The 26,430-nt window shown below is 36.1% G+C and overlaps 3 protein-coding genes across 4 annotated transcripts; 2 read left to right on the top strand and 1 right to left on the bottom strand.

Moving 5' to 3' along the window:
- The first annotated feature begins 1,829 nt into the window (after nucleotides 1–1,829).
- LOC121423190 lies at nucleotides 1,830–24,834 on the top strand. Its single transcript, XM_041618508.1, has 4 exons — nucleotides 1,830–2,221; nucleotides 2,992–3,141; nucleotides 3,759–3,960; nucleotides 24,613–24,834. Exons 1-4 carry the CDS (start codon nucleotides 1,937–1,939, stop codon nucleotides 24,717–24,719), a joined length of 744 nt encoding a protein of 247 aa, XP_041474442.1. The 5' UTR covers nucleotides 1,830–1,936; the 3' UTR covers nucleotides 24,720–24,834.
- On the top strand, nucleotides 4,772–14,839 carry LOC121423188. Of its 2 annotated transcripts, XM_041618505.1 has the most exons (10): nucleotides 4,772–6,297; nucleotides 6,876–6,980; nucleotides 7,495–7,573; nucleotides 8,177–8,405; nucleotides 8,938–9,478; nucleotides 9,862–10,048; nucleotides 10,231–10,479; nucleotides 10,843–11,014; nucleotides 11,696–11,844; nucleotides 12,297–14,839. In XM_041618505.1, exons 1-10 carry the CDS (start codon nucleotides 5,719–5,721, stop codon nucleotides 12,470–12,472), a joined length of 2,466 nt encoding a protein of 821 aa, XP_041474439.1. In that variant the 5' UTR covers nucleotides 4,772–5,718; the 3' UTR covers nucleotides 12,473–14,839. The 2 variants fall into 2 exon arrangements, with proteins under 2 accessions (XP_041474439.1, XP_041474440.1); XM_041618506.1 differs by lacking the exon at nucleotides 6,876–6,980.
- On the bottom strand, nucleotides 16,023–19,728 carry LOC121423189. Its single transcript, XM_041618507.1, has 3 exons — nucleotides 19,274–19,728; nucleotides 17,667–17,903; nucleotides 16,023–17,341 (listed from the first exon to the last, which is right to left on the bottom strand). Exons 1-3 carry the CDS (start codon nucleotides 19,633–19,635, stop codon nucleotides 17,173–17,175), a joined length of 768 nt encoding a protein of 255 aa, XP_041474441.1. The 5' UTR covers nucleotides 19,636–19,728; the 3' UTR covers nucleotides 16,023–17,172.
- Nucleotides 24,835–26,430: the final 1,596 nt, after the last annotated feature.

A 26,430-nucleotide genomic window follows, 5' to 3' on the forward strand; every position in this document is an offset into this window, starting at 1 on the left:
AATTATATAAAATAATTTGATTTGTTCTTATTTTTGTTCAAATAATGAAATAAAGGTTCGTTTAGTTTTCTGCAATTAAAAATGAACAGAAAAGATAAAAATATAAATGAAGAGTTTAGTTGCAAAAGGGGTTAGGTCCGTTCTCATTCTCACTTATACTGCATTACTCTTATGAGAAACTAATTTGTTATGATGTACTACCCTATCATGTGAACATAAAATTGGGTATAAAAGGATTCTACCTGTCTTCAATTTTTTTTCTATATATTCTTAAAAAAAATATCATTGTGGACCACTGGACCTAACCCCTTTTGCAACTAAACTGAAATGAATCCAATCAATTTTGATTAAAAAGGTGATTTTTCTTTCTCATGTGCATTTCAAATTTTTGTTGTTTTCATTAGAACGACTAAAAATATAGAGGTTTTGAGACAGAAAACAATAAAAATTTATGAACTATGGACCTAACCACTTTTGACAAATGAGCTCTTCAGAATAGTTTGTTTGCAAAAGGAGTTAGGTCCACTCTCCCATATTGCGATATTTTTATGCGAAACTAAATTGCAATATTCTTATGCGAAATTAAATTTTCATGATGCCCTACTATGGGAACATAAAATTGGCTATGAAAGAAATCTACCTGTCTTCACATTTTGTAAAATATTCATTTCCAAAAAAAAAAATGTGTGGACCTAACCCCTTTTGAGAAAAAGTAATTTTTCTTGGCCATTCTAGATCACTTTTTGATATTTTGATAGGAATTTCAACTTTTCTTTGGTATCATCTTATAGAGCTACTAAAAATGTATACATTGAGACAAAAAAAAAATCAAATTTGATGAAAAATGGACCTAACCCCATTTGCAAGTGAGCTCTTCAAATAAGGGCTTCAGAAACATAAAGAGATCAACCGAGGAACACTTACACGATTTAAGGGAAATAATTATTATTTTTCTCTCTTTTTTTTGGGGGGGACCTCTTCTGTAATATAAGTGAATGTAATTAATAGAATGAAAATTGTAAGGAAAGAGGGCAAGTCAAGCTCAATTAAAATCCCTCCCATAAAGTTTCCAGTTATTGCCTTAGAAAAAATCCAGGCAACTTGCAGCTGAAATAATGCAGTAATAATCGTGACAGGCAAGAACAAATAGATCAATAAAAATACGATTACTTATGAAGAATGAATGAGTGGCCGTGGCATGATGTATTTTATTTAGACACGTACACCAACGGGTCGCGCATTATGCTAATTAAAGACCAAATGCTAATTTACATATTTTTACGCTATGCGCGAAGGACTTATATGACCACGCCTCCATTTCGCTGGTGTACCAAAACAGTGGCGGCGTCCATAGGCTTGTACATGTAATATGGGAGCAGTGTGCACTTTTGACCCTCCAAAATTTTCTTCAATTCTGACCGGATGCAGAAGCGGAGTTTCCACCCCCTGCGTAATCAATTTCCTTGCGCCCTCTTTTGATGACTATAGGAGGAGCGAGGGGAGCGAGTAACCATAGTGACTATATTCATCCGCATTAATCTATTAAGTCATTTTTAAGGTTTAATAAGAATTAAAAATCTTGTTTTAGATTTAAAAATGTCATTAATCAAATTTAAATCAATATAAAGTATTATCAGTTAGGAAAATTGAATGAAAATCAACCCGCGAAATGGAGTTTATAGGAGTCGCGCATGAGCATTTGTTTATAACACAGGAGTAAATTGGTCGTATACACGTGCACTGTTGTCGTGAATGTAAACAACAATCCGAATGCAAATGTCAAGCTAGACTGCTGTAGGGAATTCTAGCTTGGTCCTTGGATCATTAAGATAATGATCTTTATTTCACCTCGTAATTAGATCTACATGACATATGGAAGTCTTGCTGACATCTATATCTGCCTTATTTAAGTGAAAGAACGTCGACAAAATAAGAAATGGCATCGGAATCGTTGGATTGCAGTCCGCCAAAGTCAAAGAGCCTTCCCATCGCGGGGACGGGAAAGGGGAAGAAGTCGGTGGCTCACCGACAGCCGCAGGGACAGTCGGCCGGTACCGTCCTCACAAACAGGTCCAAAAACATGACTGTCATCACTCCTCTTGATGATCGTAAATCTGTAATCGCTCCTTCACTTTCAAAAGGAACAAGATGGATGCATAGATCTACCATTACAATGGAAAGAAATCCACAACCATCAGATTTTACCACATCTGCTCAAGAGGTATTTTTTTTCTGATTTCTCTCACTCGATCAGTCTGAGACTCGGTGTTCAATGTCCCATGTCCACGACCTTCTGAGCTTTATTGACTTTTTGATTGATATGATGAATATGTCTTTCTCCTTTATTTAGACTGTACATGTCAAACTTTACATTCAACATGCTTAAATTATGATGACTATAACTGTAGTAAGATCTAATTGAGCAATAGGAACAGTCTAACAATGAATGGGTGTAACTTATTTAATGAAATTAAAATTTCACCCCTGATCTGGACTGGAGTCTTATAAGGTCTGAATCTCATTTACAATGTCAATGAATTTGTAAATTAAAAAATGAACATATTTACAAAGACGAGAAAGTCTTTAATTTAATCCACGGCTATTTTTTATTTTTATTTTTTTACAAATTTCAATTACATAGGCACCTACCATATTTTGGGCATAAATTTTTACTGAGGTTCAGATTTAAAACCAATACAAATCTATTGATTTGAAGAGTCATTTTCTTGCAGACTAGAACATCTAATAGGCCCATTGTCAAAAAAAGAAAGAAACCACTAATAGTACCTTATTGAAAATGTGGCCAATTAACTGTGATTGTGAAGATCTGATCTTTTACTACATGTACATCACTTAATTTTTTGAGAGATGGTTAGGCTTCCTTTCTCTTACCTACATGTACTATTGACATTGTCCATTCATGATTTTATACAGTACAGTACAATTTTCATTAAAGTGTTCTTGTTCATTGTCTTTATTCTCTCCATCCAGTCTTATAATGGAAATAAAATGCTTCCCGGAGCTCGTAGGCCGACTGCTTGTCCAACTCTCCATTCATCTCATTTTGACATTGGTCTTAATAAGAAGCTCTATCACAGCACACATTACAAATCACACTTTCCTCACCATGATGTTGATCATGTAAGTATTTGTTGTCCAGCTCCTGTAGTCCTGTATCTTTGATTGATTTATGAATCATTTCATTGTCTCCACTGAAGCCCCTCAACTGTCTACAGTCTACTGTGAACTTTGCAATTACTTTATTTTTTTGCTGGTATTCCTTCTCTTTTTATATTTTTTCCTAAGCTTTCATAGAGGCACGTTTTGTGATAAGCGCTATACAAATAATGTTAATCATTATTATTATTATGGTTATTGATCATTCAAAATAATCATTCCATTGAATAATTTTAGTCAACATTAGGATTGTATGATATTTTTTTTCATATATCCGTTGCAATTTAGAAACTTTTTATCATTTTGACTCATCCATACCGGTATTTATTGCTTAAAATTATGAAAGTGGGTTAAGTTTAATTTGTTATCTATTTGATGATTTTGAAAATGAAATAATAAATAGACAAATATCTTGAGCAAAATCAGAATGCTGAAGAATTAGAAAAGTCATGTACATGTACATCATTTGGGTAATCAAATACATGTAGGACTACAGTACTACAGATTTGCCCAGTTAATTATTCTAGCTGCCTCTTTTTGCATCTGGTTTGATTTTGTCTGTCTCTTTCATCGTCATATAGCCCAACAAGCTTCACCATCAATCGATCACAAACTGGACCCACAACGTCAGGGGCTCAAAGATGCATGATGTATTAAGCAGAGAAGGTCAATCTGCAGATTACTGGAGCTCGTACGCGCACGTCCATAACAGATTGGGATTACAGCGTGGTGAAGGGGTCTCCAGAGTCAGACAGCCATTGCCTTCCTATAACGTACTCACAGGTAATTTTGTATTTCTGTTCTGCACAATAAACACACAGGCCCGTATTCTGAACTCTGTTTTAAATCAAACCCTGGTTTAAAGTTGGAGCACAAATCCCTTACAGTACCGGTACACGTTCAATATATTAACTCATATGACACCCAAATTGTTCGTAATTGTCTGGGAATGATAACTGAAGTATTTTTCTTCATTATCAAAGCAAAAGGAAACAAAATAGTAAACATTTAGAAATATATAATACAAACAGAACTATTGATCTTTTGGCTCCCCATAATTTTAGCACAGAGTTAGACTGTGGTCTAAGTATATGGGCCACAATTGTTGAGCAGCACAGTTTAAAGCTATTCAGCTTTTAAAGCTATCAAAGCTGTCCAAAATTAATAGCAAGGCTCGGTCTGACCTCTTTTGAAGGCAGTATTAAATGGTACAGAGCCTAATGAATTGAATTGACAGTTTTGTCCAGTGCATATAACTGTGACTTCCATAAATTATTTGAAAACACATCTTTGTACATCACTCACTGTTGTACAGGAGAATGAGCTGACCCAGTATACTATTTCTTTGGAGTATGAACTCTTCCATTCATTTTTAACATTCTTGTTTTTAAGTGTTAGAGTTTTTAAATATTTTTTTTACAAATAAGTTACATGTATTATGGACAAGAATGAAACATTTTTAAAATTGCTCCTGGTACTTCATGTACATGTATGACATATATGTGTTTGTGACAAATACATGTAGTTAATGTCCAGGAAGGCAGGAAGAAAAAGCTTTGATGGAAAACTGTATCTATTGAAATAGTATTCCAAGATTTGTTAAAGTTGAATTAAGAAGACGATTCCAAATATTGAGATATTTACATTAATAGCAACCTTACAACCCCCAAAACACTAAGAGGTGATTCGACCCCCCAATTTTTTTTTTCAAAATAGTGAATTTGAACGATTTATCCCTACCCATTTTCCCTGAGTTCGCTCCTGCAATGCCTACCGAGACGGGGGTTATCTGACTGTGACGTCACCGGCGGGTATGTAGTAAACAAGGCAATGCCATTTTGTGTACTATGCACGTACGCCTGCATATTTACTTTTGTGTCAAAACTTCATTTTATCGCTATTGATTTCATGTGAACGATATTAAAAGGAAGTAATAATCATTGAAAGTCATATAGTCAATAATATGTCCCTACATTGTTAAACTTTTTTTCTTTGTAGCGATTTTAGACGATTTAATGCTTTGTTTTCGTTCGGGACTGTGTCCGTATGGCGAAACAAGTCATAAACTGCAGTTGAAGTTGTATCTTCGAGCCGGAGAAATTGCAAAGAGGAAATGATTAAAAATATATTTATGGTCGTACTATTATTCAAAATATGTAAATTCCCTCACAATGATACCATAGACCCTAAAGGAATAATTTCAAGGCGAATAATATGAAATTTGATCGAGGTCTTCTCACCAGTCGATAAACGTAGCAGACGTATTATTATGACATATTCATCCGCCGTGTGAAGCGGCTCTTGCAAAAACACAGTTGGTTGCGGAATTGCTCTGTGCCTACCGGCCGCCCGCTCGGGCGCAGCTAGCTGTCGAGCTACCGTATAACGTCTTCAACTCACTTGCGAATTGCGTTTGGATGTGGGACGGTGACTTCTAACGTTATTAAATATAGAAAACAACTCGGAAGGTCGATAGTACGTTTTATTCAAGATCGTTCTGTGGAATGAACTATCAGTGGAAGTGATCCAGAGGGTATAAAAATGGAGTCAAAGACTAAAGGAAAGAAGAAAAAGACGTCAGGGGATCGCTGTATGGTCATGAATTGCGGGTCGACATACCAGTCCGCTACAGTACATTCAATGCCTGGGCCTTTGCCAGCTGCTGGGGGTAGGTTTTCTGCCCTCCAGATGGCATGGATACATTTCATCAAGCTTCACAGGGTATTTGACCACACTCGTGTAAAGCACATACATGTATGTAGTTTACACTTCGACAAAAGCCAATATGACCCAACACAACTTCAAATGTATGAGATGGGACTCCGGAAAAACCCGCCTAAACTCCTGCCAGATGCTGTCCCCCACATCTATGAACCTGCTGCCTCTACCTCGACTACAACTCTCTCCGAACCTCTTGCAACCCATTCCAGCTCCGAGTCCCACTCATCTTCGCAAACAACAAGTTCAACATCCAACATGTCCAAGAGCAGTGCCAGTGAAGCTGTGGGTGTGGCTGCAGCTGCAGCAAGGCCATCGACACAAGGAAGAATTCTGCTTGCCTCTGACTCTGCCTCAAAGCCACAAGTCAAACGGCAAAGAACTTCGTACTTTAGAAAAAAGGTAGGTAGATAATGAGGCGTAAGCCAAAGTTTTATTCATAAGACATAATAGATAAATAAATAAATAGATATCAGAACATGCACCGATGCAGAATTTTCCATCATGCCTAAGAGTAAGAAGACAGAGATGCCAAGTTCAAAGACCAGATATGCATGAGATTTAATTCTGTGAATCTGGGTGAGATCACAGACATTGTATACAATGTATATGGAGATAGGCTGTGATAGTTGCGTGAGACAGAGATTTGAGGGGATGAACAAGAGTCCAAAATGCGTGAGACTTGGTAGCTCTGCTAAGACCTAAGTGCAAAATCAGAAAGTTAGATATCTAGAGACTGCTATATTTAGATCTAGACATAAGTCATTGCCAAGAATGAATAGGTAAAAGCCAATATCTGACATGTCTGATCAAGTATTAGTAATAACTTTATTTTTTAATAAAGAATAATGTGATACATCACTGTAAAAAGTTATTGTGTTGAGGGTGTATAGATCCCTATATGAGGTCAGCATGTATGGACTATGGTCGTAATGTATTGGTGGTCATTATTTCTAACCAGATTGATGTCATTTTTATAGGAAGTTGCGGACATCACTAAGGAATATGAAAAGAAAAATGCAGAGGAAATCACCAAAGATATTCTTGGACGGAGTAAAGGGTGTCAGTACCACTACTCGGCGAAGGTACTTGAAGGCGTTCCATTTTTTTTTACTTTGACATTGCAGGATCTATAATCTCATGTGAAAGAACAACTTAGTAGATAGAAAACTGAGACACATTTTTTTTGTGCATGTTAGGTTTTTTTTCCTGTGATGATTAAAGATTAATGCCTAAGATACAAATGTAGCCTACATTATGTATCATTCATTAACGTTTTTCATGCCTATTATGTATAGTCTCCAAGGAAACCTAAACCGACACCCCCTTCCCCCCAAAAAAATGAATAGAAATAAAGAATAAAAAGGGGATCATGATATCGTGTTTCCCTCTAAACTCTAACCCAAAATAAAATACATGTATAGCGATGCAGAATATGTGTATTATTTAGAAGGGCCTAGATCATTTTGTTTAGAACTTAAAACTTGCAATAGTTGTTTGGTCATTATATGCACCTTGTACTTTATGAACCACAGTTATTATAATTTGTCTCTTATAGCTCCTTATACAATGAACTTTTTTATACTTATTATTTTGCAGAAATTTCATCGAAGAGTCGGCATTAGAATCTGGAGGCGATCTTGCAAAGTGCAAGTAAAACCGATCACTATTTCAAGAGGTGAGTTGGAGACATAAATGTCAAAGTGGTTACTACGTACTACATCATAGAAAGCTGTTCACTCTACCCATGATGATTGTTGAATCAATAGAGATAATTCATGCAAACATAATGCTGAAAATTTCATCAAAATCTGATGTTAAATATGGCTTATTTGGCTTATTTTTCACAAAACAGATACATATGCACAACTCAATGATATGAATAATGTCAATGATATCCCTCACGTTGGTTTTGGTTTTTTATTGTTTAGATTATATATATAATATTTTTTATTTTTACATATTTCATAATATTGACCAAGTTGACTGAACCACAAAACAATTGCAGTTCCATATGTTCAGGAAGAAATAAAACTATATTTGTCTTGTATTTCCATTTGATGACCACAATCGAAGTGTTGATTATTATGGCATTGTTGAAAAAAGTTGACTTGACCTTGTCTGCGATGTCCCTTTTTTTCCTTCCATTAAATTTCCCCATGAGAATTAAACCTAGTGATCCTAAAATTGCCACTTGCATATGAATTCTTCCTGTAAAGAGTAGAGATGTAGTCTAAATATGTATGGGGTACTATCCATAATGTATTATTATTTTTGACAGGAAAGCAAGTGAACTTGCCAAGGCTAATGGCGGAGGTATGCGATGCGGTCACACAGACTGAAGAGATTGTTGTGTTGCCACCACCAGTGAACCCAGATGAAGGACCAGCAAGTGAACTGGATGAACCAGAGCCAGAGGATGAACCTGAGGAAGATGATGAGAGTAAAGATCCCACGTACATTCCATCTGAAGAAACTAACTCGCCATGCAAGGAAAGACCACCAGCACTGTAAGTTGATATCTTTTGCTGAACTTCATATATTTTGGTGAATGGTGAGAGTACACAATCTATGTATTCCCCCCCCCCCCCCCGCACACTCATTCCATTACTCAGACATACTTTTGCGCAAAGACCCTGAATGCAAAAGAATCAAAACTGTACACAGTTTATTGATGCATCAAAGTCAGCTCTAGTCTAGTATTTTCGCCCATTTTGTAGTCCATGCATCAGAATACAACCTGCTGATATGACATTTTCTAATTTGAATCATTCAACAGATTATCTACATTGAATAAATAGTATTTAAAGTTTGAAATTTGTTAATGTATGCTATATTGTATTTCCTATCACTTGTTATGAGAATTTATAAAATTCATATTAACTTTCTTGTACTACATCCAATCAGACAATGATATGCCACTTAGATTTGTACGCTATTAAAAAAATCAATTCAACATAATGCTTGGTAGGATTTGGTCTTCTGTTCTTTTGATGATGAATTGCATTTTAAAAAAAGAAATGTGTTTGGTCTTCCATGCAGATCTCAACCAAAGAGCCCACTAGAGGAGCAAAAATTCATCGTGTTTGAGACAAACCTATTGGAGTTGTTTCAAGTATGCCTGTCATGCTTGTCAAGGAACATGAACGTGGAGAAGGTGTGTCCACACACTTACGGATCTGCCATGAAAGTGGTGGCTACATGCCTCGACTGTGGTCACCGTAGAGATTGGCAGAGTCAGCCCAAGGTTGGCGATGTCATGGCTGGCAACTTCATTCTGGCAGCTGCTATACTCTTTGGGGGTGGTAGCCCCACCAAGTTTCTTCGGATATTGAAACATATGAACTTAAAAGCCATCACAGTGGAGACCTTTATGAAGCACCAGAGGGAAACTCTACAGCCAGCGATCATCAGGGTAGCTAAAGAGGAGCAGAGGAAGGTCATCCAGGAGATTCCTGAAGGGGAGGGACTGGTACTTGGTGGCGACGGACGGGCAGACTCCCCTGGACATTGCGCCAAGTATGGGGCTTATACTCTGATGGACCTCAAGAGGAATAAGATTGTTGATGTGCAGTTAGTTCAGGTAAGAGCGAGAAAAGTATAATTTAATATTTCACAACTTTGATTAAATCAAGGGGGATTAGTAAACTTGCAATGGTACGTAGGAAAGGCAAAGACAAATTTATTATGTGGTTTGATGTATGCCGTTAACTAGAATATCGTAAGAAGTTAGAGTTTATGCAAAGATTTTTCTTACTTCAGGAAAAATCAAGACTGATACCTTGAAAGAATTCTTTCGTTACTAACCATAAAATCCGTATTATATCCATACACATGGATTTATGAAAATGCCTTGTCATCAATTTTATTACAATATTTTTTACACAGATTTGAGTTTTTTTATTTTTTTTATTTGAGATTTTTAGTAAAATTTTAAATGTTCTTCACACCTGTCATATTTTACAGAGCAATGAAGTAAGGAATAGCAATGCCATGGAGAAGGAAGGACTAAGGAGGGGACTTGCCAAACTTGAAGAGCTGAATGTCCGGGTAGACACTCTGGTTACAGATAGACATGCCCAAGTAGCTAAGTGGCTTCGAGAGAACTATCCTGAGATCACGCACAAGTATGATGTTTGGCACATTGCCAAGGGTGAGTAAGGTTGATTATTCTGTGTAATATTAGAGCCATTTGATATGGTTTATCTACTTATTTTTTAATTCAAGGATAGTCAGATGGATGCAAATAATTCCTAACAATACTTTCATCATGACAACTCAATTATATTTCAATAAAGGGTAAATTGCATGAACAATTCTTATTTTCTTTTTCAGGTCTCCTGAAGAAAATCAGTGCCATTGCAAAGCTGAAAGATTGTGAAGTTCTTGGAAGATGGAAAAAATCCATAAACAATCATGTGTACTGGTGTGCATCTTCGACTCCAGATGGTGATGGAGATATCATCGTCGCCAAATTCCAATCAATCCTCAACCACATCAGGAATGTCCATGAGAATCACGGAGAGCTGTATCCATCATGTTCCCATGGAGAGGACTATGAAAGACGAGAATGGATGACCCAAGGTTAGTGAACAATATAGAAGGATATTTCTGTGGGGTAATTCAGCATTTTATTTAATACGTTGTAAAATACAGAAAGGAGAGTGGTGTGCTGCCACCAGTGAACCCAGATGAAGGACCAGCAAGTGAACTGGATTAACCTTGTATGCACTGTACTTACTCCTGCACAAGCCATATTCTTTCAAGTCTACTTCTTTTTTATATTTTTCTTTCCCCAGTAAAAAAATACAGAAACATTGTATTCTGAGTTAGTAGTATATTCATATTATTAATTATGTGAAATACTAAGTAAATCAAGTACAATTTTATTTCTTGGAGGTTATTTGTAGGTTGCATCTTTCTAATTGTTCATTATTTCATGTGCAGGTTCAAAGGCTTTCGATAAGTTGTCCCAGGAATTATCGAAAACCAGACTCAAGAATGACATGAAGAAGATGTCCCCTCTTGCACAAACCAGTTCAGTCGAGGCCTTTCACAGTGTGATGCTGTATTGGTGTCCGAAAATGCTGGCCTACTCATATGCAGGCATAAAGTGCAGGTAAGAACTGCATCCATCTAGGGGCAGTTTCATAAAGTTGTTCGTAAGGAGTGACTTCTCAGAATGGCTGGTGATCCTTTCTTGTGAATGGTATTCACTATTATTTAGTGTGTATGAGAGGAGCACTAGTCATTCTTAAAGTTGCTCTGATCATATATACAGCTTATGAAACACACCCTGGTATTGTTTCGTTCTGTATTACAACGACAGGAGAGGGGATGAGGACTGGTAGATGTAGAAATTTGACTTGAGGTTAATTCTGCATCACAGCAATTTCTTTCTGATTACCAGCCTGACTACTTTGTCGGTGAATATTACGCTTTCTTATTTTTTTTATGCCCCCACAGACGAAGTCCGGAGTGGGCATGTATGTCGTTGCCCTTGTGCATCCGTCTGGCCTTCCGTTTGTTCCCCACTTGATTTCGCAATAAGTTCAATCATAGTGAATGGATTTCTGATCGCACTAAGCGGGGGCATCTGTGTCCTTTGGACACATAAAATTTCCAGTTTAAATTGTCAAAAGTAGAATATAGCATTTTCCCACTAGATCAAATAACTTCCCTTATTTACATGAGGAACTATTGTTATTTCTGCAAAGGGATCTAAAGTGCTAAGTACTAAGTTCTTTAGATGGCATATATTTTTTTTTCACTCACCTACTCTGATTGGTATGATTTGCAGACTGGCAATCGCTGCCTTGCACTGGAATGAAAATGCTGGAAGGAGCCATGCAACTAAGGCTGATGGAACACCCATGTACAAAATCAACTACCCCAAAGCCAAAGAGGGTGGCCACACTGTTTCCAGAGTACTGACAAATTGTACATACAGTAAGTATATTTGGCACTACCATTCATAATATGAATGCTTACTTGATCCCCCTTGCCCTCTCCCACCTTTTCACCAAAATAAAACAAAGCACATAGTTCAATCGGTTAAAATCTGTTGTATAGATGAGGTTTGTGTAATTGATGTTATTCTGTTGCAAAAATGTAATCTGACCAAAAGTGCATGTTACTTACAATTGCTAGAAATTGTCCATTATTTGAAATTCTTCTGTTTTTATTACATTGTTTATACTTATATTTCAACATGTTAAAAGTTATAATTGACTACACAACAAATGCAACATCATCTTAGTGTTAATTATATTCTATTTCTAAATCATTTAGCTTAACTGATCACCCATTCTTAGATGGCATTTTAATGACTCACCCCCGTTGCCCCTATTTTTTATTGTAAATATAAATAGATCTAAATTTATTTGTTTTCATATTCATAGATTATGTGACACTCCTCATGGAAGAGACGATGAAGCTTGTGTCTGAAAAACAGAAGATCCGTTCAACTATCCCGGAACTAGAGGGAAAACCACCTCTGTGCTCAGGAGTGGAACGTCCTGATAAAGCTGAGGCTGTTCAACGGTTGAATGAACATCGTCGATTTATACACCAGTGAAGATGGCAATGCTGCCATTGCCATGTGAGGAGAATGACTTTGAAACTAAGTAGCAGTCTGTTAGACTATTCATCTTTGGAACTTGAAATATTTTGCCAGATATATGAAGGGCAGGAGAAATCATGTTGACTGTAAAACCATTTTTCACCTCTTCTGAAAAGTATATTGTTATTCACTCCAGATGAAAACTTTATGTATAATTCATTGTTGCATTGAAGAGAAGTCAGAACTACAACGGTGAATAGATGCTGAATCAGTTTGATCCATACTTTTGTCCAAAAAGTTGTCCAAATGTGTGCTTCTACTATGAGTGCCTAGAGTGTCCTAGTTTTTTAGTGTTTTTATATGCCCTAGTGAAGGGACTTATTATGGTAGCAAGTTCGGTGTCCGTCTGTGTATCCGTTAACATTTTTTTTCCTTCATTTTTTTAAGATAATCAGATTTCATTGACAGAATCATCTATGTATGGCTTTATTATATTAAAACACACAAGTATGGGTACTTGGATGATTGTGATTTCAGGTAGCTGTCTCATCTAAGTTTTATAAAGATAGATTTTGTCTTGGCAAAGACCTAGCATCATTTTTTTTTTTTTTTTTGCTGAATTTGCTCTCGTTTGTGTTTATCCTTGGGTAATCCCACATGTGTTCATGATGATGATGATGATGATGGTATGTCAAAGGTCATCTAGGGGTCAAATGATATGAGGCAACCTGTGTAATTTTCTGAGTTTTATTTTCACTAATTTATTTCTGCATCATCTGTGTCCAGATTCATGCTCATGAGGATGAGGTCATCTACAGTCAGCAGATAATATGTTTAATCGATTGCATAATCAGGCGAGATGTTTTTTTTCCAAGTATGCTTTTCCAATGTTAATCATTTTGTTAAAATCATGGTGAGCTACACATTGTCTAGTGTTTTATTTTTTCCATCTGCAAGAGGTGTGCGCATTTATCACAGAATACTTATTTGAAGCAGAAAATACAGTTTCCGGGATATAATACAATTTCCATTCCCATAGGTTTGCATATTCGCTTATTACTAGTGTTTCGTTTTACCTTTGACCGTCTGGAAGGTGTTAGAGAAGATGTTTAATAGTATTATGTAACCAAGCTGGGGTAACAGGGTTTTTTTTCAGGATATCTTTTTAGCCTTGTGATTGATGATACATTCTTTTAGATTATTGAACAAATATGTTTATCATTTTCCAAATTGAAAAGAGAAATACCAGTAGATGAACATGTACAAGTGGTACAACCCATTTGAAAGATTTTCACTGTAATAGGACATGTGTAATAACTTTTATAAAACAAACAAGATGTTGGTTAGAGCAGGACACTTACTATGGATTAGTTTTTCAATAAAGACATATATTTTGTTTGAAAAATGGCATTTAATTTGTCTGATTACATGTATGTACATTTCCAGTTGTAACAGTTCACAAACATCTTTGCATAAAATTTTTCCATGTTTAGAGCGTTGTGAGCTCTTCTAATTTGATGTCACTTTTATGGCAGCTGCCCAATGTTAATTGTTAAGGTAAAATAAGGTTTGTAAACTGTTCACTCCAACTCTGTAGCCTATTATATAAGAACGTTTTACAGTGCAGTCCACTCCTGTACTGAGCACAGATACAAGTTTTGAATATCAAAAGGAAATTATCCCAGTCCCAATTTCAAGCTATATTCACTCAAAAATTGTTTCCTTGTAATGAGGCAATTGTCATTATTCAATCACCCGATAACAGAGTGGACTGTTCTGTATATTGTGTTAGTGAGAGCAAACTTAAGTGTGAGGGCTTGTTTATTTTTATGATAGTGTGTTGATTAAATCATTAGAAATTCAGAGAAACAAGACATCTTTTAGAGCAAGGAATCTTGATATACAGTTACCATTGCCAAGTCAAACTGCCAATTTGCATAAGTAAAATAATTGCCAAAATCGAAGGTCTGTGAAAGTCATCTTTTGCATTCTATTATTTAAATCACTCATGTGTCAATGTTATGAAGTCAAAGTTATCAAATCCCTACCAATTTTTCTTTGATGAGGTTGACTATATACTCCGATATTTTTGGTTTGTATTCTATAACATGAATGTATGGGACCAGAATATAACTTGGATAATGTAGAACTCTTTACACCATGTTTCTACAGTACACTGCAATACAATGTCAAAATGAAGCAAGTGACATTTCAAACAAGTGCATGATATATAGTTTTTCACTTAATACCTGCACTTCTTTTCAAAATGAATACATAAAATTCAAATACATGTGTCGTCACTGGCTTTGTTATTTCACTTTTTGGCAGTAATTCTGTTATAACAAGGTGTGAGTTATCAAGCAAATAGCCTTGCTCAAACGATATTTTGTATCTACTGGCTTTAACATGAGTGGTTTGTACAATGCATGAATTTGTGAGACTGTGATCACAAATAGCCAATTGGTCTAAACTCACTTTGACAACCGGTAATGCCCACTTAGCCTCATCTCACATGGTCTAATTTTATCTTGCCTACAACCAGTCTTCGACTTCACTCTAATTTCTTCTTGGTCTGATACATCATTTTCTCTGTTCAGTTGGTTTAACACCACCCAGTCGTTTCCACCATCATACTTGTAGTAGACCGTATGATTTGGAAATTAGATCAAAGTGAAATGAGACAATTGGGCTATTAGACAAATCAACTGATATTCTAAGTGGATATAAACCATTTCAAAGTGCAGCAGTCGCTGATCCAGGATTAGAAAACAAGGCACCAGGCCTGATAATGGGTTAAGCCAACAAATTTTATGATTTTAGGAACTAGGAAGTCAAGGGTGGTGTACATATTGTAGAGTGGATGGTTGTCCCTTGTGCTGTGCCCCCACCTGGATCTGCCACTGGTGCAGTTATCTCCATCACAGTTTCATGCACAACATTCATCGTCATCATCCTGTACCTATGAACAACATTCATAAGCATCATCCATGCCATGAACCATCATCATCACCCTCATAACATCTATGAAAATTATCCATTCATGCATCATCACTCTTATCATGACCATGGATTATATTCATCATCATAATCATCATCACAGGACTGAAAAATATCATCCATGCATCATCATCGTCACCCTTATCATAAATATGAACATTCATCATCATCACTCTTACCCATCGGCGGCGGATGCCAAAAAATTTAGGAGGGGTCCACTTGAAATTTTGGGATGGACACAGAAAACCCCTAAATTTTTTTGGGGGCCACGTGAATTTCGGGGGATGCAGGAAATAAAATTGACAAAAATAAGGTTATCAACACAAAATTTAGGGGGCTGTCCCCCCTCCCCCACCTATGCTCTTACATGAATATGATAACATTCATCATCATTGTCACTCTTATCATAAATGTGAAATATTCATCATCCATGCATCACCGTCACCTTATCATATGAACAATCATCCATACATCATAATGGTCATCATCACCTTCATCTATGCACAATGTACGTCATGGAGTACTTTCAGTGATGAGAGAGGAAAAAATAAGTTTTTTGCGTGTGTGAGAGAAACTAAACACTTTATTTACATCAACACAATGGAACATGAATTATGAGCAATCACGTCTTATAAAGCATATTATGTGAACATAATAATAATGGCTTTGCACAGACAAAAAGACATTAGGGCCAGGATATTCTCCTAGTATGATATGTACTATAATAAAAGTCATGTCTATAAATATTGGACATGTTCATGTATAATTACAAACATTTCTATTCGCGAGACTACGATCTTAGTGGGGAAAAATTTGCACAAGCCAGATTAATTTATTATCTGTCATGCACTTGCAGAGAGTGCAATATTCATCTATTATAAACACACAATAGTAAGATAGAAATCCTTCAGGTTTGATGTTTTTATAGAATGAGGTCGTGACCCCCCAAAAAAATCAAAATATACAAATAATGAATGTTTGTGAGTGCAATTGACAGAATACGTCATGAGGTGAAAGATGAATTGATCCATTCAACTCGGCTACGCCTTGTTGAATGGACCATTCTTCCATCTTTCACCAGATGAAGTATTCAGTCCATTGCACAATAGAAAAAACATTCCTTATTTGGTTTATATGACACCTAAAAAATTATTTTTTTTCTTATCAAATTCATGAATTTCGATTCAAAACATGCACATGCAGTGCGAATTTGGTCTGTTGATTGTTACGTCATTACAACATGCGCACTGCTGGTGCATTAGCTGCAGTCTCGGTGCGCAAGTGCAATGGACAAAATCGGATGGATCCAAAATTGCTCGATGAATAAATCCAAATTGAAGAGTTGATGACGTTATTGCAAAATGGGCTGAATGAACAATATCAAACAACCAATCAAATCACAAGGATCTATCTAGGTGTCATATAATGTGTGTTAGTCTATTTTATCAAATAGTAGATCTTTAACGTATCACTGTCTTCAGTCACCAATAACATATGCATAATGAATATTGTCAAAATTTATGGATTATATATAAAATGAACCTGAATTAAATTCCAGATGTAAATCTACATACTCCACTCCAGACCAACCACAGTCAACTGACTATATAAAACGTATATTGAATAGTAACAAAAAAGCAACATAATAAATATAATGTAAACAATATATCAGAGTTCATGTCTCAAGTTGGATATTCGGCCACTGAATCGAGCAAAGTCTAGCGTCTCAGGACTCTCAGCACTGTTCCTCTATACCTCCCAGCACCGTCAGGGTAAGATCGCATTATCCTCGAATGGATGCAGGCAGGTATTTGCACTCTTATGTCTTTGCCAAGATACCCCCAGCACCACCGAACAACTTTCCTATAAGCAACATATCGATACTTCCTGCAAAATACAAATTGAAAAATACATGTATTTATTATCACATTATCTTTCTGGAGCAAAGAATACTTACTTTCAAAGAAATACAAAGTGTAGTATGGTAATTTGACTTGAGTCCCCAACACAAATATGCATGTACATTTCAAGAAACAATTCACAATTGCGTCCACAATCTTGAAAATTTCCCTAATGTAGACCTTAGTTTATAACTTGCAAGATGCCAAGTACATGTAGACTGTTTAGTGCTTACTAATATTTAGGACACTGATTTTCTATATACCCTATTTTGTAATATTTTCAAATGATTGTTTGTCATAAAGAAACTTACTCATTGTTCCGATCCTTAAAGGCCTTCGATGCTTGCCGCCATCGCTCTGTGTATTCTAGCCAACCAATGTAGAGAGAGGTTGGATGCAAAATTGCAGCCTCGAATGCCTCTGTGGTTGTCAAACACTGAACACCAAGTACATCAGCCTCTCTAGAAACTTCTGCTACCTCCCTGCAGCACAAGCAGTCCCCTGCAGAAAAGGACGGCTCCACATGGCAGTGGCCGCCACACAAGCACCTGATGAAAAAACGAAAACAAAATCATTTGATTTGTAATAGTAAATACTAAAAGCATATCATACAACACATTCTAGTTTTTAAAAATTAGTTTTCATAAATGTTAAATCACTTAGAAGTAACAGTACAATTTGCATGATTGAAAATTTGAAATAAACTGTAGTGTAGATCATCACCATACATTGATCAACAAATCAAAATGACCAAATTCAAGTCAGATCAAATCAACATTAATTTTCACAATTCCATAAATATCATCAATGGTCCATGGCATGGACACAGGGAATGGCCATGTACAGAATTTTTTTAGCTCATAATACAACAAAAAAGTAGTTCCCTCAAGTCTGCATAGTCCCCCTTTTCTACGCGATTCTAGTAAAAGATAAGCAAAAAGCACAAACTTTACACATGCAAAGCATAGACAGCTATTCATTAAAAAAATCTGTCTCAAAATGGTGGAAGATAACGATTTGGGGCATTTCATATGACCGCCTCAAAATGCAGCCTTTCTCATCAAAATACCTGAATCGTGTGCAAAGTGAAGAGGTGCGCAGACATGGGGTAGGGTCTATCTATCAACATCTTTTTTTTCAATTTAAAAATGACTGCCCAAGGTTTTTTCCAAGAAAATCCTATATTTCTTTCAAACTATGAGATATGTGGTAAACTTACTCAAAATAAAAATAAGGAACATTATTAACTGAAAGATTTTATGAAATAAAAAAAAATATATGTCAAATCTTAACTCGAATCGTTGGGTGGGCAGATTTGGGGGCCCCCATCACACATAGAAATAACCCTGGCGTAAAACATGTATAGAGCTAACTTCTAAGCTAACGTTACACGTCTACAAATAATGGGGTAGCCATAGCACCCAAAATTAAAAAGAAAAAAAAAGAAATTGTGCACTTACCTCGATTACATGGATGAAAATCTATCAAAATCAGAATCCTGAAATTGCGGCACAATCTGGACTCACAAAAAAGGAAAAGTTATGTCGCGTTCGTAATCTCCCTTCCCAAATAAAAAACAAAATGGCCGAACAGGAGAGAACAAACGCAACATAAAAATTTTCATTTTTTGATGGTCCAGTTTGAGCCTCAAATTCAAAAGTCAAGTTGGGATTCTTGTTTTTGAAAAGATTTTCATCCATATAATAGAGGTAACAATTTCTTGTTTATCCTTTAATTTGGGGTGCTATGATAGGCTACCCCATTATGTAGATGTCTAACTGTAGTGTTTCTGTTAGAGCTAGATTTACACGGACAACGCCAGGCCCAGGCAGGGCTCTCCGACTCCGGCCCGCAACCAGGGGCAGGGTAGGCTCATACCGGTACCGCAGTTTTTACTAAAATTACAAGTTCTTCTTACCAATCATTGTTCAACAAACGAAGAGGTTCAACATCTTGTTGATGAGCATCGCCATCATTTACTAAGACATCACCATCTCTTGGTAACGGCTCATGGAGATATGGCTGTGGGACCCGAGGACGAGGTGCTACCGGTACTTCCCCGCCTGCAGGACGGGGGACTTCTGCATCGACGACGCCTTCCTCTCCGATTTCCCCACCATCGTCACTTGTTGAAGTAACATCTTCCCAAGAATCCCAGCTTCCATTTTCGTCCTCGTCCGTGCTCTCGTTTCTTTCATCACTTTCAAGTTCATCATCTTCGTCTTCAACAAAGTCTTCAAAATCCATGTAAAGGCCCAACTCATCATTATCTTCGGCCATTCTTTCACTTCGTCAACAAATGTCGAATAGAAAAGTAAAGCCACCGCAGTATACTACCGGTACCGTTTGTTTACGTAAATGCAATACAGCAAATAGTCTGGTCAGTTAGCGGAATTATGTGGACACGGTGGACAAAAGCATGATTTTTTCTCCAGACCTTTGTTTATGTATAAGAATTAAGAATGGGGTATGCTCCAAAAAATCTGGCTGCAGGAACAGTGAAAAAATGGGTGAAAATGTCAGAATTTATGAGTTCAGATTTGTCTGATATATAGACTAGCGCTAGTGCAAAACTCAATAGCAGTGCATTATTTTGCATTGAATTAGTTCTTGAATTCAGACCCTTTTTGAACAGATCTTCTGTTTGTCCTCGCATCTCAATGCACCAAATATCTGAATGAAGATGCTAACCAAGCCGAAGGGTGACGGTGGAGGGGGTTGAATGTTGGTGTGTGTGTACATATTTTGGTCTTGGGGTAAAGGTGTGCAAGACACATTTTTTGCATGTGTTGGAAATTGTGTTGCCATGGTAACAGTGTATTATTGCAAAAATAAGGTAAAAATCTTGCAGTTAGAACCACTTCCTCTGTTTTTAACCGATTCTCATGAAATTTGGCACACACATTGGTCTTGAGGTGAAGATGTCTAAGACACACTTTTGTGTGTCTTTCAGAAATCTTGTTGCCATGGTAACAACATATCTGGTGAAAATTGGGGAAAAAACCTTACAATTCAAACTGTTTCATCAGTTTTCAATCAATTTTCATGAAATTTGGCACACACATTGGTATTGAAGTAAAGATGTACATAGCACTTTTTGTGTGCATTTTCAAAATTGTGTTGCCATGGGAACAACATATTATATGGCGAAATTTAGTAAAACACTTGCAATTTGAACTACTTCATCAGTTTTGAACCAATTCTCATGAAATTTGGCTCACACATTGGCCTTGGGGTAAAGATGTGCAAGAACCTTTTTTTTGCATTTGTCAGAGAGTGCATTACCAGGGTAGCCACATATGATAGCCAGAAATGTAGGAAAACTTATTGTGGATCAAACTTCTTCCCCTGTTTTTAGTCAGTGCTCATAAAAATTGGAAGAAATATTCATCTTAGGGTAAAGATTCATATTAAATTCTAAATGTCTTCTCTGCATTAAAATGTGGGGTATTAATCACCTTCATTAATATTTCTGGGTTTGGGGGGAAGGGGCAGGATTAGTCCTTTAAATCTGACATCAAAGAAGGTAAAGGCAGTGGCCATTAGAAACATAAAAATTATAAACACTCTTAAAAAACGCATCCCCTTAAGGGCATATAGGCTGGAGGTACACTGGGTGAATATGAAACCTTCCGCTGAAGCAGAGGAGTTCCAACACTGGCAAGCAAAACAAAATGTGTACCCCTTGTACTTTCAACAGCTGATTTTCCAAACCTTAGTTCCACCTCCCCAAGATGTGCACCCCTCCCCATACCACTTTTAGTTCTATTTCCTCATGCTCAAACCAGACAGCACCTTTGTCCCTCAGGGGTCAATGCATTTTTAAAGCTAGACATTACTCTTTTTCTGCGGGGGGTGGGGTCTTTAGAAAATGACCTCATTAAAATTACAGTTAAAGGATTATGACTAGGAACTTAACCCCCCCCCCCCCGAAAAAAATAGGGGGCTGATATACTTTTTAGCAGAAAATGCCTCCCCCCCTTCAAAGGTAAGAAGAGTCCTTTGCACTTCAGACCATTCATTTGAAGCTTAATGCATTCTGATTTGATAAAAAATTTGTTTACAGTACCCAATTAACCATTGTTTATTTATATTCTCCTACTCAGTCTTTTATTCATATTCATATTCCGTTCCTACTCTTTCTTTTTAACTTTCACATCACTCTTGATTTTGAGCTTCACCATGCCATCTCTTTCTGTTTCCTGTCTCTAAGTATATTTTTTCTGACATTTTAAAGTGTACCTTTAATCATGCAACTAATTATTATAGAAATATAAATATATATCAAAATATCTGCACTTGTTTTAGAAATTCACTTGCAAATCCATGACTCAGTAACATACCATATCAAAAATATACCTATGTGCACAATAGATTTTAGCCTTATATTTTCTTTCATTTAATTTTTTCAGTATATTTCTGTGGCAGCCCCTGCTTCATGCTTCAAATAAAACATTGATTAATTGGACACCGGAAACTTTTTTTTTCAAAGCAGAATGTTTGAGGCTTTAAATTAATATGCTGAAGTGTAAAGGATTTCCCTTTTTTTTGGGGGGGGGGGGTTAAGTTCCTAGTTGTTATAATTTCATTTTAATCTTTATGTGGCAATTTTCTAAAGCCCCCCCCCCAACAAAAAAATGTAAGGGGTGTTTTTTAAGAGTGTTTAAGTTCCTCATGGTCATGGCCTTTAACCTTCTATATTTTTATGTTGTCAGTTTTTAAGGACCTTCTCCGCCCCTCCCCCAAAAGCCTATAAATATTATTGAAGATGATTAATACCCTGCGCTATTATATGACGTTATAAAGGGGAATCAAACCCAAATAAACACTTGTTTTTAGAGGAAAATGAAAAATCAGACAAGTTTATAGGTCAAAGTTTGAACAATATCGGACAAACCATAACAAAGTTGTGAACATATTAAAGTTATAAACATTGGTAATCAATATACCCATGAAGACTTCAAATTGACCGCATGTGTGATGTCACAGTGATTTAAGAAGGCAAGGACCACTCTTCCATGTACTGGAATAATTAATTAGCTAAAATTTCTTTTTTCAAAAGTTTTACTTCAAATTATATCTTTCTTTCATGAGGACATAAAACATGCTACCGGGTTTATATTACGGCCCCAATGGAATAGGGATTTAGGAGAAAACCAAAAATCCTGATAACTATGGGAAAGTTGTCCTTGCAGCCTCACCCCTTGTCATAATTTACTTACCCAGTTGCCAATTTGAATTCTACATACTAGTAGCCTTAGGGATCTTAATTTCAAAGCAGCCATAACTTTATTTTGCTTGTCCGATTTCTTTAAAACTTTCACCATTCTTATTTTTCTCCTTTTTCCATGCACACAACATTATGACCAAGTCTTGATTCCCTTTTAATACTGAATATGAATCTTTACCCAAAATGAATATTTGTGTCAACTTTTATGAGCACAGGCTGAAAACTGAGAAGTAGACTGATCCACAATGAGTTTCCCCCCATATTTCTGGCTAAATGTGATTACCAAGGCATTGCACTCTCTGACAAAAGGTTCTTGCACATCTTTACCCCAAGGCCAATGTGTGAGCCATAATTTTTTCATGAGAATTGGTTCAAAACAACAACAACAAACTGATGAAGTAGTTCAAATTGCAAGGTTTTTACCTAAATTTTGCCATATAATATGTTGTTCCCATGGCAACACAATTTTGGAAACACACAAAAAGTGCCTTGTACATCTTTACTTCAATACCAATGTGTGTGCCAAATTTCATGAAAATTGATTGAAAACTGATGAAACAGTTTGAATTGTAAGTTTTTTTCCCCAATTTTCACCAGATATGTTGTTACCATGGCAACAAGATTTCTGAAAGACACACAAAAGTGTGTCTTAGACATCTTCACCTCAAGACCAATGTGTGTGCCAAATTTCATGAGAATCGGTTAAAAACAGAGGAAGTGGTTCTAACTGCAAGATTTTTACCTTATTTTTGCAATAATACACTGTTACCATGGCAACACAATTTCCAACACATGCAAAAAATGTGTCTTGCACACCTTTACCCCAAGACCAAAATATGTACACACACACCAACATTCAACCCCCTCCATCGTCACCCTTCGGCTTGGTTAGCATCTTCATTCAGATATTTGGTGCATTGAGATACGAGGACAAACAGAAGATCTGTTCAAAAAGGGTCTGAATTCAAGAACTAATTCAATGCAAAATAATGCACTGCTATTGAGTTTTGCACTAGCGCTAGTCTATATATCAGACAAATCTGAACTCATAAATTCTGACATTTTCATCCATTTTTTCACTGTTCCTGCAGCCAGATTTTTTGGAGCATACCCCATTCTTAGTTCTTATACATAAACAAAGGTCTGGAGAAAAAATCATGCTTTTGTCCACCGTGTCCACAAGTAGGGCATTTTTGACGCTAACAGACCAGACTAAAAGTTGAAAGCCGCGCGCTATGCTTGCTGTGTGTTTGTTGTGTGTGTAGGCGGCCGGGCAGAGCTAGCTGAGCTAGCTGCCGGATCTACTTTCCAGCTACTCACTCGAAGGTACATCGTGATAAAATGAATGAGAAATAGTGACAATATCATTCAATAACTCACTGTTTGCAATCTTACATCATGATTTAACAGTTCATGATAATAATTCAAACTATTCTTTATACAGGTAAAGTAAAGATTTGTACATATGATTCTTATTTGTTTGATTCGAGTTGCTTTGAAAAATATCTTTCTTTGACTCTGCATAGCATTTCTGTATTAAACCCAGGCACCTCTTACACTAAATTCCCGCCGGTGACGTCACACTCAGAGTGATTTTTCTGTACACTCGTCTCTCGGGCTCTGACAGGGGGCTAATTTCATAGACTTTCTAAGCAAAATATCGAGAAGGCAGATGGTTTTTGTGACATGCTATCTGTTTGAACAACTGATATATACTATATATTGTGTGTGGAACCTATATTTATGGAAACTCACCCCCTTCTTAATTCAACTTTAAGGTACAGTACAGTAATTTCATCTTGGTAGATTATGCTGTTGGTTATGAAAGTTATTTCCTTTGAAATTTGGCTACAAGATCTTGTCAAGCCATACGGCGACGGATTACTTAAATTTTATTTATATTGCAGAAGGGGAAACTGTATAGTTTACAGTTATACAAGTTAATCAATTTTATTAACAAAATATATATTTGTGATAGATCTCAATCATCTTAATCATGTTATTTACATGTATGTTTTTTTTTACAGGCCATGAGAAGGGAACAAATACAGACCGAGATCTTCATTTGATATCTGGTAATCGTGTTCTTCATTCTGTACGTCAAATTCCAGAGCAAAGCCTGTTACTTCAATGATCGTAAATCAAAACCTTGTTTGTCAAGGACCTAGGAATATTCCATGTGTTTTATTCCACTTATTAGTCTTGTAGAAGACTATATCGCATGGGGTTGGGCAAAGATTTTGACACACCACTGCCAAAAATCCCAAGGCTCATATTATAAGCCCTGTGAAGCTTGGGCGATAGTAGAAACAGACTTGAAACCTGTTTGGAAACATGTAAATATCTGACATAATTATTATTACATACCAGTAATTATGTATCAAGCCATTGTCTGTCTGTAATAATTTTACAGAAATTGACATCCCTAAACGTTTTACTACTTGAGGATTGTGATGCACAAATTTCATGTGAGAGGCTAAAAATATTGATGCATAGCTTTTTTAAAATCCAAACAAATATATATATTTTTTTTCTTAAATCACTGAAGTGTATGATATCCTATCCTCCATGTTGCTAATGGACATTGTTAATATGAGTGATGTCTACTTTATTTGCAAATACCTAGAGATTTCACAAATTATATGTGATGTATGGATATCATGGATATTTATCATTATGGATGTTAGAATATTGCTTTACATTTAATTATTTTAGTTGAACACAATTTTGAATTTGGTAATTAGAACTTTGTCACAAAGCCATGTCTGATTTTCATGCTTAAACCCCATGGATTGGCACAGAAATAGATTTCTAGGATAAAAGTGGCATTATCTAGTGAAAGAGTTGTTTGACTCTGAACAAATGAATATGATTAGTATCTTTTTTACTCTTTGTTATTGACAACAAAATTTCTGGTCTTTCCTTGATGTTGCTCTGATACTTATTTATATACTGCAACATGAAAACTGGCTGATAAACACTGATGTTTTCCATTGTTAGTCCGTCCAAGTTACTCAGTATCTGAGTAACATTTTCCATCATTGCCAATACATAAATGAACACAAAACAGTCTTCCTACTCATATCATCTTTCAGATGGCCCATGTAATCACTTCTGAATCATTTTGTCACAGGCGCAAGGAGCAAATAGTACAACAGATGTTTTTTTTCTCTGTATTCATTCTTAACACATATAAGTTAGCAAGCTTTGAGGTTTATTAGCTACTAGTTAATAATTAAATTGTTTTTAATAAACTTCAATGCTTTTAATAATTCGGTTGAATTGACCACAAAAATGTATTATCAGTCATGTAAATATGTTAGGTCATATTCGACTGGCGGAAGTTATGTTGATTTGGTCGTTTAAAAATCAAAAGGAATCACCTCAGATTTACTCTTGTGAAACACCGTTAGGATTCTGTATCACCGATCTTCGTAATTGATCTTAAATTTGATTTGTATGATCAATGGTCAATTCTAACAATGATAAAACTTCGCCATATATTCAATTGATAAGTTTTGTGTAATGTTGCCCAGTTGCCCTTCAGTATATTTACTCAATGGATTATTCATTGAAAAAGGTGTGATAACATTATTGAGTTAAGAATTGGGCTGTTTGTCATTGTGCTGAAAAGATATCAGGCAGGACAGTTTGATTGCTTTAGCAGATTGATCACATTTTGATAACTGCTTAGAAAACTGGATCAACTTTTTGTATTGTACGTGTGATATACTCCCATCGTAATGCTTCAAATGATAGAAGTGTTTGCAGTTGTCGAGTTTTGCTTATACTAAATTTAGAGTTTGACTTTTGTATGCTTATATTGTAGTCATCAGACATATTTT

Source organism: Lytechinus variegatus, chromosome 10, assembly GCF_018143015.1.
Source record: "Lytechinus variegatus isolate NC3 chromosome 10, Lvar_3.0, whole genome shotgun sequence".
Lineage (NCBI taxonomy): Eukaryota > Metazoa > Echinodermata > Echinoidea > Temnopleuroida > Toxopneustidae > Lytechinus > Lytechinus variegatus.

Excerpts from the sequence above, each read along its gene's own strand:
- LOC121423190 (XM_041618508.1), top strand. The coding sequence starts at position 1,937 with ATGGCATCGGAATCGTTGGATTGCAGTCCGCCAAAGTCAAAGAGCCTT. Across the intron at positions 3,142-3,758 it reads CTCACCATGATGTTGATCAT|CCCAACAAGCTTCACCATCA; the intron begins GTAAGTATTTGT and ends ATCGTCATATAG. Across the intron at positions 3,961-24,612 it reads TTCCTATAACGTACTCACAG|GCCATGAGAAGGGAACAAAT; the intron begins GTAATTTTGTAT and ends TTTTTTTTACAG.
- LOC121423188 (XM_041618505.1), top strand. The coding sequence starts at position 5,719 with ATGGAGTCAAAGACTAAAGGAAAGAAGAAAAAGACGTCAGGGGATCGC. Across the intron at positions 8,406-8,937 it reads AAGGAAAGACCACCAGCACT|ATCTCAACCAAAGAGCCCAC; the intron begins GTAAGTTGATAT and ends TCTTCCATGCAG. Across the intron at positions 9,479-9,861 it reads TTGATGTGCAGTTAGTTCAG|AGCAATGAAGTAAGGAATAG; the intron begins GTAAGAGCGAGA and ends CATATTTTACAG.
- LOC121423189 (XM_041618507.1), bottom strand. The coding sequence starts at position 19,635 with ATGGCCGAAGATAATGATGAGTTGGGCCTTTACATGGATTTTGAAGAC. Across the intron at positions 17,904-19,273 it reads CGTTTGTTGAACAATGATTG|GTGCTTGTGTGGCGGCCACT; the intron begins GTAAGAAGAACT and ends TTTTTTCATCAG. Across the intron at positions 17,342-17,666 it reads TTTAAGGATCGGAACAATGA|GAAGTATCGATATGTTGCTT; the intron begins GTAAGTTTCTTT and ends TGTATTTTGCAG.